The 18,844-nt window shown below is 41.4% G+C and overlaps 1 protein-coding gene across 2 annotated transcripts in view; it reads right to left on the bottom strand.

Moving 5' to 3' along the window:
- Window positions 1–7,995: 7,995 nt before the first annotated feature.
- Window positions 7,996–18,844, bottom strand: part of Egfr (epidermal growth factor receptor) — a 196,746-nt gene continuing 185,897 nt past the window's right edge. The window contains exons 22-28 of one of the 2 annotated variants that reach the window (XM_042685070.1): window positions 18,022–18,097; window positions 13,999–14,145; window positions 12,428–12,525; window positions 10,812–10,979; window positions 10,378–10,425; window positions 9,596–9,701; window positions 7,996–8,634 (exon numbers count right to left, since the gene is read on the bottom strand). In XM_042685070.1, coding sequence (XP_042541004.1) covers window positions 8,273–8,634; window positions 9,596–9,701; window positions 10,378–10,425; window positions 10,812–10,979; window positions 12,428–12,525; window positions 13,999–14,145; window positions 18,022–18,097 — 1,005 coding nt within the window. In that variant the 3' untranslated portion in view covers window positions 7,996–8,272. The remainder of the gene's footprint in view (window positions 8,635–9,595; window positions 9,702–10,377; window positions 10,426–10,811; window positions 10,980–12,427; window positions 12,526–13,998; window positions 14,146–18,021; window positions 18,098–18,844) is intronic. The other variant, XM_042685071.1, reaches the window with a different exon arrangement.

Genomic DNA, 18,844 nt, shown 5'->3' with positions numbered 1-18,844 from the left:
CAGAATAGAATCTATGGCATCTGGCTGCAGCAGGACTTATGGGTGTGGCACTGGCTATGCACCCCAAGATTTGTGTCTTCCAGGGGTCTCAGTGTCATTTATGGGGAGCAGAAGGTTGGGGATACCACAGAATATGCATGCATAAATTGTGCCTGTTTGTCCAGTGGCTCCTTCCAATACTCTGTTCATTAATTGTGAGGACTGGGGAGTGAGGGGTGAATTCCTCATGTAAGTTCACTGCTTTTCCACCCATGCCTTTTACTTTTATACTTTTTAGTGTGTGCCATTAGCAAGGCTTGAACTCAAGGCCTAGTGTTCTCATTTGGCTTGCTTGCTCACTTTTGGCTGGTGTTCCACCACTTGAGCTACACTCTAGTCCAGCATTTTGTTGGCAAAATGGAGATGGATACTTATGGACTTTTCTGCCTGGGCTGGCTTTAAACCATGATCCTCTCATCTAAGCCTCCTGAATAGCTAGGATTACAGGCATGAGCCACCAGAACCTTGCATATTTTTATTTTTATTTATTTTTTTGTTGGTCATGGGGCCTGAACCCTGGGCCTGGGCGCTTTCACTCAGCTCTTCAGCTCAAGGCTAGTACTCTACCACTTGAGCCACAGCACCACTTCCAGCTTTTTTGCTTATGTAGTTCTGAGAAATTGAACCCAGGGTCTCATGCATGCAAGGCAAGCACTCTACCATTGAGCCACCTTCCCAGCCCCTGTTTTTATTTTTTTGAGACAGGGTCTGATATGTAACTAGGCTGACCTTGAACTCCAGGTCCTCTTGCCTCTGCTTTCAAGTGCTGGGATTACAGGTAGGAATGGGTCACTTTACTTGGTTTCAATAAAAAATCTGATTAAAACTTGAGGGTTAAGAAAGAATAATATAAATGAACAATATAGAATAATATAGATGGAGTGAATTTGATCAAGTACATTGTATGCCTATATAACAATCACAGCCAAAACCCTTTGTAAAATTTATACTAATTTTTAAAATTCAAATAAGTGCATTTGTATTAGAAGTCCTATTTGGCAGAGATAGAAGTGTTTTGATAGAACTTGTGACCAGGCAAGTGGTCCAAGTTTGGACCAAGGCAAAGACAGTAGAACAATCCAATCAACCTTTCTAGACTCTTTTTTTGGGAAATCCTTCCTTCCTTCCTTCCTTCCTTCCTTCCTTCTTTCCTTCCTTCCTTCCTTCCTTCCTTCCTTCCTTCTTTCCTTCCTTCCTTCCTTCCTTCCTTCCTTCCATCCTTCCTTCCTTCCTTCTTTCCTTCCTTGCAGAACTGGGGCTTGAACTTAGTCCTGCTTATTAGGCAAATGCTTGACTTGAGCCCTGCCTTAGCCCTTGGGAAATCTTTTCTTCTCCCAGACGGCTACTATTATAAGATTATTGACCCAGAGACAAATCCCTTCAACCTCAAACCCTGTTGCACCGAACTTCAGCAAGAATTATGAGGTGAGGGCAAGACTGTGGTGGTAATGAGTTTGCCCTGAGGTTAAGGAATGGGGACTATTAGTCCTGATCTTCTCTTAAGGTCACATTTCAGGTTCCAGAAAGTCCATCTCATTTGCTGCAACTTGCCTTTCTACCTGTGGAGCTCAGGCCTTTAATTAAAGGTTTTAGTGCTAGTACTTGTGCTTCAGAAGCTTCCAGGACCTTCCTAGTGGCCAGAATGTAGAGGCTCAGGAGGAAGGGAAGCAGTGAGTAGAGTGGAAGGACAGGAAGCTGAGAGGCAGATGGTCCCTGTGGTAGATGCTATTCCCAGAGGTAAGGTTGGGAAGTTTCTGATTTGCTTATTCTCCATGGACCTAGTTATCCTGATGTACCCCTTCTACATGGAATCACAGCCTCTTCTCAGCACTCTCCATGTACGTAGGCGACTGATGGTATCCAGAATGAATAACATAAGAAACAAAGCCGTGATTTTTCTGGAATTGATTAGAGTCAGCTTTGCAGGCCTTCAGGGGTAAGTTGGAGCTAGCAGAGCCCAGCTTCCTGCTGTGGGTTCTCTCATGTAAAAGAAACAAGGTAAAGCATTGTGTGGGGACCAGCTGGGGGAGGAAAAACCAGGGCCAGAAGGTCCCTCATTATTCTCTGGAGTCAGAATCTACTGCAGAGTCAAAGCAGCTGAAAGCACTGTGGACTACCCATCAGCAGGGGGGCGGGGCGGGGTGGGGTGGGGTGGTGACAGCTGCTGGTAGTGCCCAGGTGCCCCGTGAGTGCTTTCTAGCCATCTAGCAAGTGTGTGGCTCCTTTCCTGTCTTAATCTTCTCCCACCTTGGCCCTTGGCAATGCCTGGTCCTGAGGTCTGCATCTCTGGAAGCTGTTCTTTCTTCTTCATGAGTGTCATTTGTTTCATCAGTTAGATTTGTTTATTCCACCAAAAAATGTTTGTAACTGACTCTTCTGGCCAGAATAACTGAGACAACTTTCCTTTATTCATTCGTCATTGAAGTAGTTCTGTGCAGGAACTGAGTGTCCATGGACTATCTACACCTGTGTCAAAATTGAAAGGCTAGGAAGGACCATGATGTGATGGTGACCAGAGGTATGTGAAGAGAATATGAGGTGCTGAGCCCACTCACAGTGAAGAGGGTGTACGATGACCAGAGAGGCTGGCTATGTGGTGTAGGAAGTATAGGGGAGCTACTTGTACTTTCTGCTCCGGTTTGTTGTGGCCCTCGACATGATCTAAAAATAAAGTTTGTTGTTTGTTTATTTTAAAAGGTAAGGGTTAGGTTTCAGTGGTAGAACTTTATCCTAGAAAATCCTAAGCATAATCCCTCTCCCCACCACCAAAAAATAAATGCGCAAAAGCAAAACAAATGATAAAACACTGAGTTCTATTGAATAGTAGGGGGCAGAGGTGTGGGGAAAGTGAGTGTAAGCCAGTGAGTAAATACGATTAAAGTACTGTATAGGCCTCTGTGAAATTACACAGTAAAATTCCTTTGAACAATTAATATCTACTGAGAAAAATGAATGTCAGAAAGGTGATGTAGATCCTACGATGTGGCTATTAGTGGATATAAGGAGGGCAGACAGAGAAAGTGAAAGAGGGTGAATAGGGTCAAAATATCTTATGTGCATTTGTGAAAATGGAACAATGAAGCTTGGATAGATAGGCTTGGGAAGGGAAGGAAGGATGAAGACGACTGATTTGAGTGGGTGAGTCTGATCACGGTATATTGTGTATACAGATCCGCTGTCAAAATCCAAGGCCCTTATATGGAGAATTGATGCTAATAAAAATGTGAGGAAAAAAGGTTGGGTGTATATGTTTCAGCGGTAGAAGAACTTTTGCCTGGCATGTGAGAAATCCTAAGTCTGACCCTCAAAACTGCAAAACAAACAAATAAGGAAAACAAGAGGGGCTGGGAAGGTGGCTCAGTGGTAGAGTGCTTGCTTTGCATGCTCGAGGCCCTGGGTTCGATTCCTCAGCACCACATAAGCAAAAAGAAAAAAGCCGGAAGTGGCGCTGTGGCTCAAGTGGTAGAGCGCTAGCCTTGAGCTGAAGAGCTGAGGGACAGCGCCCAGGCCCAGAGTTCAGGCCCCATGACTGGACCCCCCCCCCCCACAAAAAAAAAAAAAAGAAAAGAAAAAAGAAAAACAAGAAAAAGTAGAGAAGGTGTGGTGGTCCATGCCTGCATGCCCAGTTAATTAGGAGGTGGAGGCCAGAGGATCACAGTCCAAAGTGGTCTCTTGCAAAAGCTCACACTCTATCTGAAAAAACAAAAACCAAAAAGGCTGCTGAGGTAGCTCAAGTGATAAAGCAATTGTGTAGTATCAGACCTCAAGTTCAAGCCTCAATACCACTAGTAAATAAGTAGATAAGAAAAAGTTATTAAGAAAGAAGATACACAGTCAGTGAGATATGAATAATCACTAAAATGAACACTGCATTGTTAACAAAGAGTTCAATATTATTATAAGGGACTAAGGAAAGAACAATGATAATATACATGTAATTTTTTAATACTCAATATACAATCAACATGTTCTGATCAACAATAGAAACCATATAAAAGAGAATCTTGCTTTCCATTTGTACAAATACTGTTTTTATCATTGCAAAACGTTACAGGTTAAAACGTACCACATATAGAAGCTATAAAGCTATTGTTTGAAGTTACTAACATAAAGTTATTACTATCTGATGTTAATCAGTTACATCATTGCTCTTTAATACCAGTCATTAGATGCAAGGGACGTGCTAATTTCCAAGCAATTACACCATACTGCAAGATTATACTGTAGCCAAATTAGGTCAGTAGGTTTTTTAAAAAAAATAAGGGAAAAAAAACCCATCTTAAATGTATCTACTTGTTTTCTCCTCAGGTGGTAGGGATTGAAGTTCTACTAGTATTTCTGCTGATAATAAGCCAAGAAGACTTAGACCACATAGGACATACTATGGTTTTACAGATGTACATGGAAGAAGAAACCCCCTACAATTGTTTCAGTTTTCATCCCAAGTATACTTTATGAAAGACGCATAAAAATGTTTCTTAATGTAAGAATCTTCATAGATTCTTGTTTCCATAAAAGTCCATCCAATTTTCTTGAAGTCTGCCCTTTGTAAATAACTGATAGGTCAGTTTTTCCCTCTGGGTTAAAGAACATCAACATGGGTCAGTATGTCCGTAGCAGGAATATTCAATCCCTTCATTTTACCAATTCATTTTTAGAGCTTAGGAAATGCAAGAGGTATGCTTTATACTTCCTTTGCAGTTTGGAGTTTTCACATCTGTAGAATTGACTGCAAGTTCAATCTGGGGGTTTTCAACCTTCACTGAATATTGGAAGGAACTTAGTTAGGATCATTAAAAAGTACAAATGTCAAGACTTCATTTCTACAAAGGAATACACAGTTTCTGGCATAACTGTGATTCAAGAGTTTCTAAAGCCACTCTAGGCAATTTTATGATGCAGTCAGGATTGAAATAACTCTTCTTTAGCCTAATTATACTCATACTTGGTAAGACTGATGGAGGATTTCACAAACATAGTGAATAACTCAAATATGGTAAACATTATTATGGCTTTCCAGAAACTTCTAGTCTCTATTGGTAAATTGATATTAATTGTAAATATATGTATAAAAATAATTTGTATTAATGTCAGATTAGTATATATAAACCGACAATGTACTATATTATTGCTTTTCTTACATTTAAAGGGTCATGTTGGCAAGTGATCAGAGTTTGGCATGCCTTTGGATTCTTCTAGAAGTGAGTTCTGCAGTGATCTGTTTCCATTGACATTGTCCCAAACAGACTCAGTAGAGCCTGACTCATACTGGTATTAAACTAATGTGCTCCTGTCTACTTTCTATCAATAGCAAAATGGTGATTCTGCTATTTTCTGTGGCAGTGACCTAGCTTAGCTTTCTAAGAAAGCTGTACCTTCCATAAGGGAGAAGGCAATTCCCTTGCTTCAATTTAATTCTTAGAAACAAAGATGTCAATTTCCAAGTTTGATTCTATTGCAGTCTTTCTAAATGGTTTCTTTTAGTAGAAAAATGAATTTCCTAAAAATATACTTTACAAAGTTCAGTGCTACATAAAGAGGACATATATCCTGCAAGAAAAAAAGTTACAAAAATAGATTTACATTGAAAAAAAATCCTCTCTGAATGTGTCTTTAATAGTACAAAGATGTTTGTCTCTAATATGGCAGGTGTGGTTGGGAAAAGAGGCAGGGATTTCAGTTCAGTTAAGGTTTTACAGCACCCCTCCCCCCAGGCAAGGAAATACAACAGATCATTATGTTACAATAAAAATGTGTGCTTATCAAAAGAAATACAAGGTAGAGATTACTGGCAATTTCAACAGCTGCGTCTTAAGAGGGAATAGCTCATTCCAAGGGGGAAAATGGGAGAGGAAGAGATTGTTTTCCAACTTCTTAGAAAATGCAGAGTGTACCAGGATTTTTACTAAGACTTAGGTCTGTTATTTGCCATCTTCAGGATAAATTGGTGTTTTTGAGAATTCAGGAAAACTCCTAGTAGCCAAGTCTCAGGTGTACCAGCCACTGAAAATTGTTCTTTTCATGGCATATAGGAATCTCTACCCAGGACATTGTACAGGCTTTGAAATTGGACTAGTCAGGGCTATAATATGGACATTTTGGACCCTGTGCTGCTCCTCTCTTGTCCTACCCACTTTAGCCACTGTGGTCCCTAAAGAGGGACTGAGGCCTTGCAGCTCCCACAGACCCCCTTCTCCCTGCACAGATAGGAGAACATTTTGGGAAACTCAATGTTAAGATTCATAACAACTAAATTTTGTGCAGGAGAATGGGAATACACAAGAAAAGAAAAGCAAGCTTGAATAAAATTTGCCGTTTTATAATGCTAGGTAGGAGACAGCCCTTCAAAGTACAAAAATACTAGAATTTTGTTGCTATAATTTGACTTATATCTACTCTCCCTAGAATGTTACTCATTCCGTTTACTAGTTTTGAAGACACATATGGCTACAATTTTTCTTTTACGTTCTAAGGGGAATAGATAATGGAAATGGTTTGCTGACAAGGCCAGGAAACCTCAGATTCTAAAAATACTGTTTAATCTTCTCACTAATCATTTTTTTAAAAATAGATGAGAGGCCAAAATTCCCAGGAGGGAGGTAACATTTAGGGAGTTGGAGGATGCTACAAGCCTAGTTCCCAGGCCAAAAGGAACAATGTTAGAATGACTGATATGGATTTCTCCGGCAGTTCTTTCCTCATCATGGCTTCTTTGGCTAGGAACATACTTTCCATTTCTCTGTTGCTAAGTCCTTGCTACTTTAAAGGTCTAATGGCAACGTTACCTCCTTGGAGATCTCCCTTGTCTACCCAGGGAGAATCTCAGAATCAGGGATTTATTCCTTGATACACTGGAAAGAATGTATATAGACTAAGAATATTTAACCAATGGATTACAAGGATGAGATCCTCCGGTGAGAGAGAAGTTGCGTTATGATAAACCTGAAATATCTGTAGAGGTTATGAAAACATTATTTATCAACCTCAAATTCTACTTGCTTTTTTGCCACTTGAGTTCCTTTCTGTACTTAATGGTATCTTATCTTGGCACCCAGAGAAAAGCCCTACTATGAGCTGTAAATTATTGCATGCTCTCACCGAGAGGTTTTGGGGTAGCTTACCAGGGAGAAACACATGCCCTTACAAGTCAAAATCTCCTAAAGGGACATGAAGGGAAGATTAATTCCATGAGTGGTCCAAACTAATTTTGGAGTATAGATGGGCAAAATAAGAATTAAGAACAGTCTCATTCTGTGGGTCTCATGATATATGCCCCTAAAGGACTTGACACGGTTTAGCCAAGGCTAAAATTTGGAACCAGGTTCTTCTACAAATGTCTTAATTAAGGGCAACTGGTCTGAACACTGAAGGGCTAAAACATAGCCTGTTAGTTATTCTTGATCTACTATCTTCTTCATGACCTCAACACAGGGAAAACATATTAAGCTTCAAGACAATGGAATGGAAAAGAAACAAGTAAGTCTAACAGTAATTATTAGAAAGCACTGGTGAAATAATAGGAAATAAGTACCATGGACACATTTATACAAAAAACAGTCTGAGAGAGAATTCTTTCATTTCTTCTTTGCCCAGGAAGGGACAAAGTGGCTTATCCTATATATAGTACCTGCCATGATTTAACATAGTACCAATGAGGCCTGCTTAGAAATACAGGACTTCTTGTACATTTTGCTTGTCTTTCAATGGAAGAATCTTGAAGCAGTGCTGGTGGATTCAAGTGCTGGCTGGAAGAGTTGGAGTCCATGTTCCTTGGTTATAACTGGGCCTGGAATAATTTGGTGTAGCAAGTATTTCAGGCAAGCTTCTTCTGCCTTGGAAGAACCCAGTAAACCAATGTCCACAATGGCAATTAAACATCCCAACTATTTCCAAGCAGTACATATATATCTATATATGCATATATGTATATATATATGTATATATATATATATATAGTCTCACCATAACCTCTGCTCAAATGGACATCTTTCCAGATGCTTTCTTTTGTGGGAGCTTCACAGTTTGAAGACCAAGGAATGTACCTGCAATGTCCCAGAGGGAAGGAGTACTTCTGGGCTAAAAGAAAGGCTGATCAAAGTTAATATGGTAAAACCAGTTCATGGGTATGAGTTAACACAGGCATGTCTTTTAAGAGTAGAATAGCTGCCATGACTTGGCCCTGGGTCTCTGAAGAGTCTGGAAGTTTTATGGCTGATGCTACTACCCTCCATGGTCATGCTCCAATAAACTCACTGCTGGGTGGTGCTACCCGTAGGTACTCTGCATTTTCAGCTGTAGGGCCCTTAAAGATGCCATTTAGCTTGGAGTCCTTAGGAAAGAAGTCCTGCTGGTAGTCAGGGTTGTCCAGGCTAATTTGGTGGTTGCCCTTCTGGGCCCAGTGGGCAGGGTTGTCAAACATGCTGTTGCCACAGGTAGGCTGAGCCGTGTTGAGATACTCAGGGTTGCCCACAGCATTGCTATGGGGATTTTGGTAGTGTGGGTCCCTGCTGGTAGCTGGATGCAGGGGTTGGTTGTGATAGACAGGGTTCTGTACTGAGCCTGCTGGTCTTCTGGGAACGAATTGGTTTATGTATTCTGAAATTGAAAAGCAAGAACAGGTGAAGTAATAAGGAAAGCATTACCCAGCAATCCCACGGCAGGATTCCATGGCTCCTGCCAACCCTGTGAATACCTTCATTGAGGCAACTCAGGACAAAGGCAAAGAAGCCCAAGGAATTACCGAAAAATAAATCCCCTCCCTCCCTTCTCCCCTCCCATCTCCCTTCCTCCTCCCCTCTTTTCTCCCCTTCCTCCTCCCTTTTCCTCCTCTCCTTCTCCCTTCCTTTCTTCCCTTCTCTCCTTCCTTTTCTCTTCCTTTCTTTTTATTTTGTCAGTACTGGGGTTTATACTTAGGGCTTTGCCTTTGCTGGACAAGTGCTTTACAACTTGAGCCATACCCCAGCCCTTTTTTTTTTTTTTTTTTTTTTTTACCATACTTTGTTTTTCATGTAAGATGTTACGCTTTTGCCCTAGCTAATCTCAGATAGAGATCCTCTAACCTCTACCTCCCAAGAAGTTGGGATTATAGGTGTATATCACTACACCCAAATTGTTATTTATAGGATGTTTTTCCTGATCCTCCTATCTCTGCCTTCTAAGTAGATGTGATTATAGGAATATATCACTACACTCAGCCCAGTTATTTTTTGTACTTCTTGAACATTCATACATTCCACTTTTTGTAAATTAAAAGGTTATATTTAAGTGTGTATGTGTCACACGTATATATGCATGCATATATAACTCCAGAAAACTTATAGATCCATTTCTTAAGCAAACCCAGTTGTAATTTGAACTGAACACAAAAACCATGTATATATTTAGCCATTCTGTACTCACTCATTACTTACTCATGTCTAGAAGTTTGCTATAGTCTCTACCTCTAGACCAGCTGGCAGGAAACAACTAGCTTGGGCCCCAGGGAAAGAAGATCAGAACCTGCTGGATGGGGCAGGGAAGCTTAGGTCTATGACTATGTCCTGAGAAATCTACTCACCAGGTGCAGGGAGGAAAATGTCATCTATGTTGTCTTCTGTCAAGGCACCAGTGGGGTCTGAGCTGTACCGCTGCAAGAAGCTGTCTTCCTTGACAGCACAGCTCTGCTGGGGAGGAAATTAGGGAGCATGATTCTAATCAGTGATACTCAGCCTTCACTGCAGACAACTATCACCTCTAATCTCATTAATATGCAGATTCATGCTGGGTGAGGCCATATCCTCCTGTAATTCAGCAGTGAATGGCTAAGTCAAGTGGGATCAGGCTAGTCTGGACTATACTATGAAACTATTTCCACAAACAAAACACAGATTCAGTGATTTCTGGGCCTGGGAATGTAGATTTCTGACAAGCCCCCAGGTAACATCCAAGCCACTGGGCTACCGTTATCAGAGCAAACAATGCTCTGGTCAGTAGTGGATGGTCCTGCAGAGATGAAATGTTTTGTCACCTGATTTCTTCAATACAGTAGCCACATGCCACATGTGGTTACCAAACATCTCACATTGTGTGAGGAACTGAATTTTGTATTTTATTGTTTGTATTTTAGTTTCCTTATTTAAAATTGATATAGCCACATGTGTTATTATTTGGAATAATATTGTGTTATGATATAATGAGTGGCTGGCCTTAAGATATAGGTCAAGGAAGTTACGTTGGGGGAAAGAATATGTAGGAAGAAAAGTCAATCCTCTTGGGGTTAAAATAGGTATTTTCCATAAATTATAAAGACATGATACTGAGCTGTTAATTTAATCTGGTTTGTTAAGTGTTCATACATACCCCATTTCTATTAATGCAAGCAACAGTGGAGTTATTGCTGGTTGCACTCTGAAAAAGAGACAGAAGCATCATGGTACACATGTACATTCTCACCCATTCACATAGAATGACAGAGGTGGCATCTCAAGGAATGGAAATATTTCAAGATGCTTCTTATTTTTTTTGTTTTGAATCATTAGAAAAAACAGGGCTGGTTAAAGCTGACCAGATTACAACCAAGTTATTGCAATAAAATATTACAACACTTAATTTTGTTGGTTCTGATTTTGACTTTACCCTTTGATTAATATTTACTTTCTATATGAGAGATATTAGATGGGTGCCATTTTCTCTACAATTCAATGTGTTCAAGTGGGCAGACACAGCTGGGCAGGGGGAGGAGGGAAGGGAGAGAGAGAGAGAGGAAAGAGGAGGAGAAGAGAGACATTTTGTACCAGAGAACTTAGAAGAGGAGTTCGAGATGTAGACGGGCTATTGAAGAAGCCCTGCTGGGGGATGAGGTACTCATCAGCATCGACAACATCTTCCATGTCCTCTTCATCCATCAAGGCACGATAAAAATTGGAGTCTGTAGGGCTTGGCAGGTGCATTCTTTCATCCCCCTGGTGCAGAGATTTTGAGACCATTAGAAAAGGCCATGGGTATCCTGTCCTATTCCTAACTACTGGGGTACAGGATCGATTGTAAGAAGGTGCCTATATATTTACCTTCAGTTACTATGGGGTAGAGGTTGACTTTAGCTGCTATTGGAGTATGTCACCTGAATATTGAATTAAGGATCTATTGCAAGAAGGTGCCTAGCTGGGCACCAGTGGCTCACACCTGTAAACCTAGCTACTCAGAAGGCTGTGATCTGAGGATTGTGGTTCAAAGCCAGCCTGGGCAGAAAAGTCTATGAAGTTCTTGTGTCCAACTAACCACTAGAAAACCAGAAGTGGTGCTGTGGCTCAAAGTGGTGGAGCACTAGCCTTGAGCAAAAAGAACTCAGGGACAGCACTCAGGGCCCTGGTTTAAGGCCCTTGACCAACAAAAAGAAAAGAAAACAAAAGAAAAAAAATCTTAGTGATAATGCCCAGGCTCTGCGTTCAAGTCCTAGGACAGCACTCCCCTCTCCCTGCAAAAAAAAAAATAGAAGGTATCTATGTGTTTGCTTTTATGTTTGAGGTTGCATATAATTCAAACCCTGTAGTTCTCTGAAGTGTAGCTACTTCTCCCAGTACCTATGGGTACCTTGGAATAAAACATGAAAAGTTCTTTGGATTGTCTGAAAGCCCCCAAAGAAAATGTAAACATCTCAGGGAAGAGTGAGAAAAGGAAGAAGTAAAAGCATTTGCTGTGTATGCAAGTGCTAGGCAAAGCTCCTCATAGATTATTTTCCTGCAACCTGCTTTTTCCAGTTCCAAGTTAGGTAAGGAGATAGCTGGGCAGGATTGCACAAGGAGACATGGAGTAAGACACTCAAGGCTGTCCTGCTTCTCTATATGACCATGCTAGGCGCTGTTGCAGAGCGGGAGTGGGAAGTGGGAGGCTGTGTCTCAGTAGGACAGTTTAGATAGAATGGTTATAAAGAGTTGATCCATTGTAACAATGAGATGTACAAGACACTATGTTGGAAATGAACTTTAGAACTTTGGGGGTAGGGAGGGAGGAGCTGGGGAGGTGGGAAGGGCAGGGATGGTAGGGGAGAAACAAAGGAGGGGGTAACAATGCTTGATAGGAAATGTACTCCTTACCTTACTAATGTAACTGTAACCCCTCTGTACAGTATCTTTACAATAAACACACACACACACACACACACACACACACACACACACACACACACACACATATATAACAAACAAACCCCAAAGAGTTGGGTGATGTGGTGGTATCCATTATTGAATCCCACTTAATTCTTAAGCAGAGCAGTGTCTTAACTGAGGCTGCTCTAATGCACAGAATGTAGTAACATGCCCCGGAAGGAAGAAGCCATATTGGCACAGGACAGGGCCCAGTGATGCTCACTGGAGAGATTTTGCCAATGGATGTGCATACTCTAGCCTGATACCTGAATGACAAGGTAGCGCTGAGGGTCTCTGGCCATTTTGGAGAATTCGACAATCAGCTCACGGAACTTGGGGCGGCTGTCTGCATCTATCATCCAGCCTGAGAAAGGAAGTGAAGAAAAACAAAGCTATTAGGACCCTGGGAGACATGGTCAAGACAATGCTGCTTAGAGAAAGCATTTCAGATGAATGAAGAAATCTAATTTTCATGATAGAGTTTTTGGTGCTGTTCCACTAGCACTGATCACTGTTTAAGAAGACCATGATAACACAGTATTTTTGAATCAGAATGACAAATCCTCTGATTTTCCCACCTCTGCATAGGATCAGCAATCTTGAGTTACCAGCTTTAATGACATAGTCGTATAATGATGTACTTGCTTCTTTGTGTCCAGGCTCTTCACGACTCCATTCCACATTCATCCTCAGCACCCTGGTTTCTACTCAAGCTTGAAACCAGATTCAAATTCGAAAGGCATCAAGGTTATAAGGAACCTGGACTTGGAAATGTCTCCAGTCTCGTTCCTTTATGGCGCTTTATACTCAGTCATCCTTCAGACAAGTGACAGAGCTGGCTGTCTCCCTGCCTTCCTATTTATTTATTTACTTATCTCGTGCAGTGCCGGGGGTGAAACTGAAACCCAAGACCTTGCAGTGCTAGTGCCTTCCTTAGGCGGATACTTTTGGCAATCATGCTGTTGCTTTTGATTACACAGCGATCTAAATCTAGAGTCAGCAACCTGGAGGGAAGCTGTCGACTGGAAACCCTCGGGTCTCTTAAGGGTTCACATTTATTTTCCATTAGCAGGATGTCAAGCTATTTCAGGCCAGACTGCTATGTGACCTGTGACAAATCATGTGACCTCTTTGGACTCAGCTTTTTCAGTCCAAACCGAGGCAGTGAAAATAGATGAACCCTATGTTCTAAAGTTCAGAAAGGAATGGATATTTACATGAGCTTGGATCTGTCATAGTCCCTGCTGCCTTCTGGTACAAATGCTTATTACACATTATAATGTTGCCTGAAGAGCACAGTGCACTTATAATTCCAATGGAAAGAACGGTATCAGGCAAATTACACCCTCTTATTTCTAGTAGAACATTTAAAGCTACACTACAGGAAGCTTACTGTGAATCTGCTGTTTGAAAGGTTTAACCCAAAACAGAAATGTTGATTCTATCAGCCTTCTAAGGTTACTCATTGTTAGATATTTAAAAGCATTCAGTTTCTGGTATCAGGCTTCCAACTGCAAGGCCACTCTATTTCATTGAGCAACTCAAGAGAATGGAGTATGTTGGTGTAATAGTTTACAGAAGACTTCAATTTTATTTATTTGCTTGTAAACATAGGCAAATGTCAGGTCACACTGCTCAATGAGTCAAGCAAGTGCTTTCTGAATAATGCTTGCAATGGGTATTTGTGAATGTGTAAAGAATGTGATGACATTTCTTCAGAGAACAGAGGCCTTGGCTGTTTGGCTAAGAGCAACAATGCCTTTGCAGTCTCAATACAGCATTCTGTGTGTGTCAAGGTCCAGCTACATGGTGGTGAATGGCTACCCTAGTTACTCACACTTGACCATGATCATGTAGACATCAATAGTGCAGATGGGTGGCTGTGGAAGGCGCTCTCCTTTCTCCAGGATGGATGAGATTTCACTTGCAGGAATTCCATCATAAGGCTTGGATCCAAAGGTCATCAGCTCCCAAACTGTGACTCCTGAGCAGACAAAGCAGCAAACAAAGACAGTATTTAATCCTTGCTATTATTGTGGCTCAGCGTTTGAAAATCTGTTTCTATAGCTTTGGATAATTTAACTTGAATTTTCACTTTGGATTGACTTCGCCTTTCACTTGTCTTACAGAATGACGGTGAGGACTGAGTAAGTAATACAACTGAAATGTTTAGCACAATGTTTAGAAAATAGTAACTAACCCGTAAATGGTAAGCCAATGAGAGAATAATGAAAACTCGAACTGAAAAAGTTCAGGTGCATCATGGAACAGAGCTTCATACTCACACATCTGCCCTAAATACCTTGTCTGTAGCAGTGGAAAGATGCAGATTATGAACTAAGAAATAAGTTTTATTTTGAACCATGATCCTCAGATCTCAACCTCCTGAATAGTAGCATTATAGAGACATGAGCCACTGATTCCTGGCTAAACTGAATATTTTAAAATAATAAAGAGATGAATAAAGAAGCCTATGTATGTGGAGCACATGGGCAGCAAATATGGCGCTGGGAGGGGGTTGAGTGGGCAGAGCCTAATTTACTGTAGAGCACATGGCCAGCCAAGATGGCGCTGGGAGGGGTTGAGTGGGCAGACCCCAATTGATCTTCTGATCAGTGCCTAACCAGCCCGTGAAGGCTCAGGTGAATGATAGGGTGTCACCTTGACAGTGATTGGTTCCTCTTCCTCCCTTACCATGCCACCCACCCTTGTTGTCTTTAAAAGGGGCTGCTCTCTGTTAATAAACGAGTTTTTCTACCTGCTGGATTTGGCTCCCCGCTGTGTCTGATTGTCTCCTGGGCTGAGGGAGGCTAGGGAACGGGCGAGCGCCGCACTTACCTTTCCTCGGACCCCGTCCGTCTTTCGTGGGACGGACGAAGACCCAACATATGTACTTTGTGATAAACATATAGACTTCATAGATATGAGGTTTGACAGAAGTCAAACAACTATTGTGAATAGAAAAAATGAAAGTAGTGATAATTTTAGAGTGAATGTTCTCTTTCTTATGTTTTATTTTTCCAGAGAAGCCTTTCCTTCCCCGTGCCTCCTTCGATGAGATTGTCTGCTTTGCAAATGTACAAATGCTCTAGGGAGCTTGTGTCTTTCATAGCTCCTCCTGTCTTCAAATTTTTATTTTTGTTTTTTGTTGTTGGTTTTTTTTTTTTTTTTTTTGGTCAGTCGTGGGGCTTGAACTCTGGGCTTGGGCGCTGTCCTTGTGCTCTTCAACTCAAGGTGAGCGCTCTACCGCTTGAGCCACAGTGCCACTTCCTCTTCAAATTTTTAAGAGTTTGAAGTATTAAAGATTTTGTACTTTCAGGTGAGGGATGAGTAACTTACAAATTCTGCAAATATTCACTAATTTGAAAAATTGTCAAATCTAGAACACTTTGGGTCCTGAGCATTTTGAATAAAGAATACTCATATTGTACCCCGGACCTGCTTGGAGTTTCTGGAGGCCATTCCAACAATGACTTTCCTCAATCAATAATATACTAAGGATGAAAAGTGAGGAAAGTATAATGATCCAGGGATGAGAAAATTTATTCATATTTCTTCACCTACATAAGGACTTAGAGGAAGAATTTCTAATTTCCAAATGGATGAATTCTACTCCTACTAACTTTGATGACTTCCTCCTCCTCCTCCTCTTCCTCCTCTTCTCCTTCTCCTTCTCCTTCTCCTTCTCCTTCTCCTTCTCCTTCTCCTTCTCCTTCTCCTTCTTCTTCTTCTTCTTTCTTCTTTCCTCCCCCTTCCCTCTCCCTCTCCCCCCCTCCTCCTTCTTGGTTGTGGGGCTTGAATTCTGGGCCTAGGCATTGTCCCTGAGCTCTTTTACTCAAGGCTAGCACTCTACCACTTTGAGGCACAGCACCACTTCCAATTTTCTGGTGGTGAATGGGAGATAAGCGTCTCCCATTTTCCTGGTGGGGCTGGGTTTGAATTGCAATCCTCAGATCTCAGCTTCCTGAGTAGCTAGGAGTACAGGTGTGAGCCACCAGCACCCAGCTTAGACTTCTATATGTGCACACTGAGTTCTTTGGGGATGGTAGAATGGTGAGCACCTGTAATGTGTGATGGAATATGAAGGGACTAGAAATGGTATGAACTCTTTCTTCGGTATGAACTCTTTCTCTTTCCTCAAATCCTGATTGAGACATACTATGACCAAAATTTATTAAAATGAATATTTTGCCTTGTTCAGAAGCTAAAGAGTAGAGTAACCGTGTCTGTTTTAAGATGTGAAGTGTGGGTTGGTATATTCTGGCTGGTCAGAGTCTGGAGAATGAGGGCCAGGATCACGTGGTATTATTGGAAAGGTGGCAGGCCAGATGGTTAATAATCTTGTTAGCCATGGTTAGAAGGGCAGATTTTATTTGAAAACTATTAGAAAAGCAAAGAAAGGTGCAAAGCAGTGAAGTGAAAGCTCAGTACACTTTAGGAGAGGAAAAGATGGGTGAAGAATGGGAAAGGACAAGACCAATGGTATTGTCATTCTGTCCACAGGGAAAGCCAGGGGCCACACTTTCATGACTACTTGCAGTACCCAGGAGCCCCAGCTCTTGGAGAACTGACACATGTTGAAAATGACTGGAAGTAATATGGAAGAATATGTTTATTTCACTCTGTGTCATCAATTGAGGATGCTCAGCTTTTAGGTATACATCCATCCGAAAAAAATAAAGACCCATGAAATGCATATAATATGTATATTCTTGAGACAAATGGATGATCTGAATAATTTTTCTTTTTGTCAATTTTGCTCTCCTCAAATTCAAATTTCCCAGGGAGGTTAGGTGCCCTTCTTCCACTTTCTATCACTCCTATTGTAGGAGATGGCTGAGGATAATCGTAAATATTTTCCAACTTTTCTGGTTGAAACTTGAGGATGAAGTATGGCCATATAGGCTGACTGCCCAGCACAGCAGAAAAGGACATGTAACAGTGAACATTTCTTAACAGGGAAAGAACATGGACATGAGATGCAGGTTTAGGAATAGGGGACATGTTGTGAGGATGAGACTACCCTGGGTCTGGTTGCATTGAGATTCAGAGGGGAAAACAGAGTCATCTCCTGATATGATGGTCCTTTTTAGAGCAAGAAGCAGTAAATATTATTATTATTATTATTTTGGTTGTGGGGCTTGAACTCAGGGTCTGGGCTCTATCCCTGAGCATTTTTACTCAAGGCTAGCACTCTACCATATTGAGCCACAGCACCACTTCTGGTTTTCTAGTGATTAATTGGAGAATAAGAGTCTCACAGACTTCCCTGCTTGGGTTGGCTTTGAACTGCAATCCTTAGATCTCAGCCTCCTGAGCAGCTAGGATTATAGGGTGAGCCACCGGCACCCTGCTATTTACCTTATTATATTTTCTTCCTGCAGCCATCCTCACAGTCACTCTGAGTCTAACCACTTCTCTAATATACAGAGGCCACCATGCATTACAGGAAATATTAGCCATGGAGTCAGTTCACCAGAAAACCTACTGGGAAATTGTTCTACGAAGCCATCTTTGTTATCTCTCTTGTGTTCACTTCAAAGTCATAGCAAGAATTCATGCTTGGTTTGATTTCACAGGCAGAGACATATCCCAAATTCCAGTTCAACCTTCTTCCCATAACCTCTTTCTGCCACACCAAGTTGAAAAATTTCTTTAGTAATATTTAGTATGGTAGTCAGGCTCAATTTCTTATACTGGATTTTCTCAATATAGTAGACAGGCAGCAAATATTACATTATTGTTAGCCATTGTCTTGAAAGAAAAGACTTGCTTGTCAGAGCATGTAATGTAAATTAACCAATAATAAATGCTTGCTTAGCTTCAGTACAAATTCATTAACATCAAGATTTAAACTCACCGTAGCTCCAGACATCACTTTGGTGGGTATAAATCCGGTGTAAAATTGATTCCAAAGCCATCCACTTGATAGGTACCTTGGGATAGGGAGAGAAAAAGCAATGACAACTATTTAGCTTCCCCCTGTTCAAAATAATTAAATCCCTCTAAGGACAATTACAAATGACTGTGATCCTTCCTGCCCTGGCTTCAGGCTGAGGGGTCGTTCCTACTTGCAAGGGATTAGAAATCTACCAGAGAACAGGCTTGTACTGGGAGGCCCCAGAATCTGCTTTATGAACACCTGAACTGGGCCTTTTGGACCAGGTAGTTGTCTGGTAAGCTGAAAGCCCTTTCTGCTCAGTGGCTTCAGCATCCCAGTATTTGAGTGTGTTTTCAGGGATTAAAGTCATAGGGTTGATGGCTGCTTGGAACTAAACAGGCCAGTGTGAAACTGAGGTGCAGCAGAAAGAATACTGAAAGCCTAACCGGGCCATGCACCTGTCACTGCAGTATAAGTGTGCTGGGAAACTCTAAGCCAGAGATCGAGAAGTTCCCCTCACTGCCAGAGGAGACACAGAAACCCCAGAGAATTACCATAACATCATAGGGAGCCTTTAGTATATCTGAGCACTGTGTTATCAAATCAACCATGAGATTCTCCAGCTGTTTTTCTGAAGGGTGCTTAAATCCCAGAGGGGAAGGTTGAGACCTAACTTCTGCTAGCTACTACCTGGAGATGAAATTGACAATATTTGGTTTTTGAATGTATTTCCCAGCAGAGAAATAGCTCATGCCTGTAATTCTGGTTACTCAGGAAGCTGAGAGCTGAGGCTCAAGGTTTG

This window comes from Dipodomys spectabilis, unplaced genomic scaffold (genome assembly GCF_019054845.1).
Source record: "Dipodomys spectabilis isolate Male_0828 unplaced genomic scaffold, ASM1905484v1 ptg000092l, whole genome shotgun sequence".
NCBI classification, from domain to species: domain Eukaryota; kingdom Metazoa; phylum Chordata; class Mammalia; order Rodentia; family Heteromyidae; genus Dipodomys; species Dipodomys spectabilis.
The sequence above is the reverse complement of the archived record's forward strand: the minus strand, read 5'-3'. Positions and strand labels throughout refer to the sequence as shown.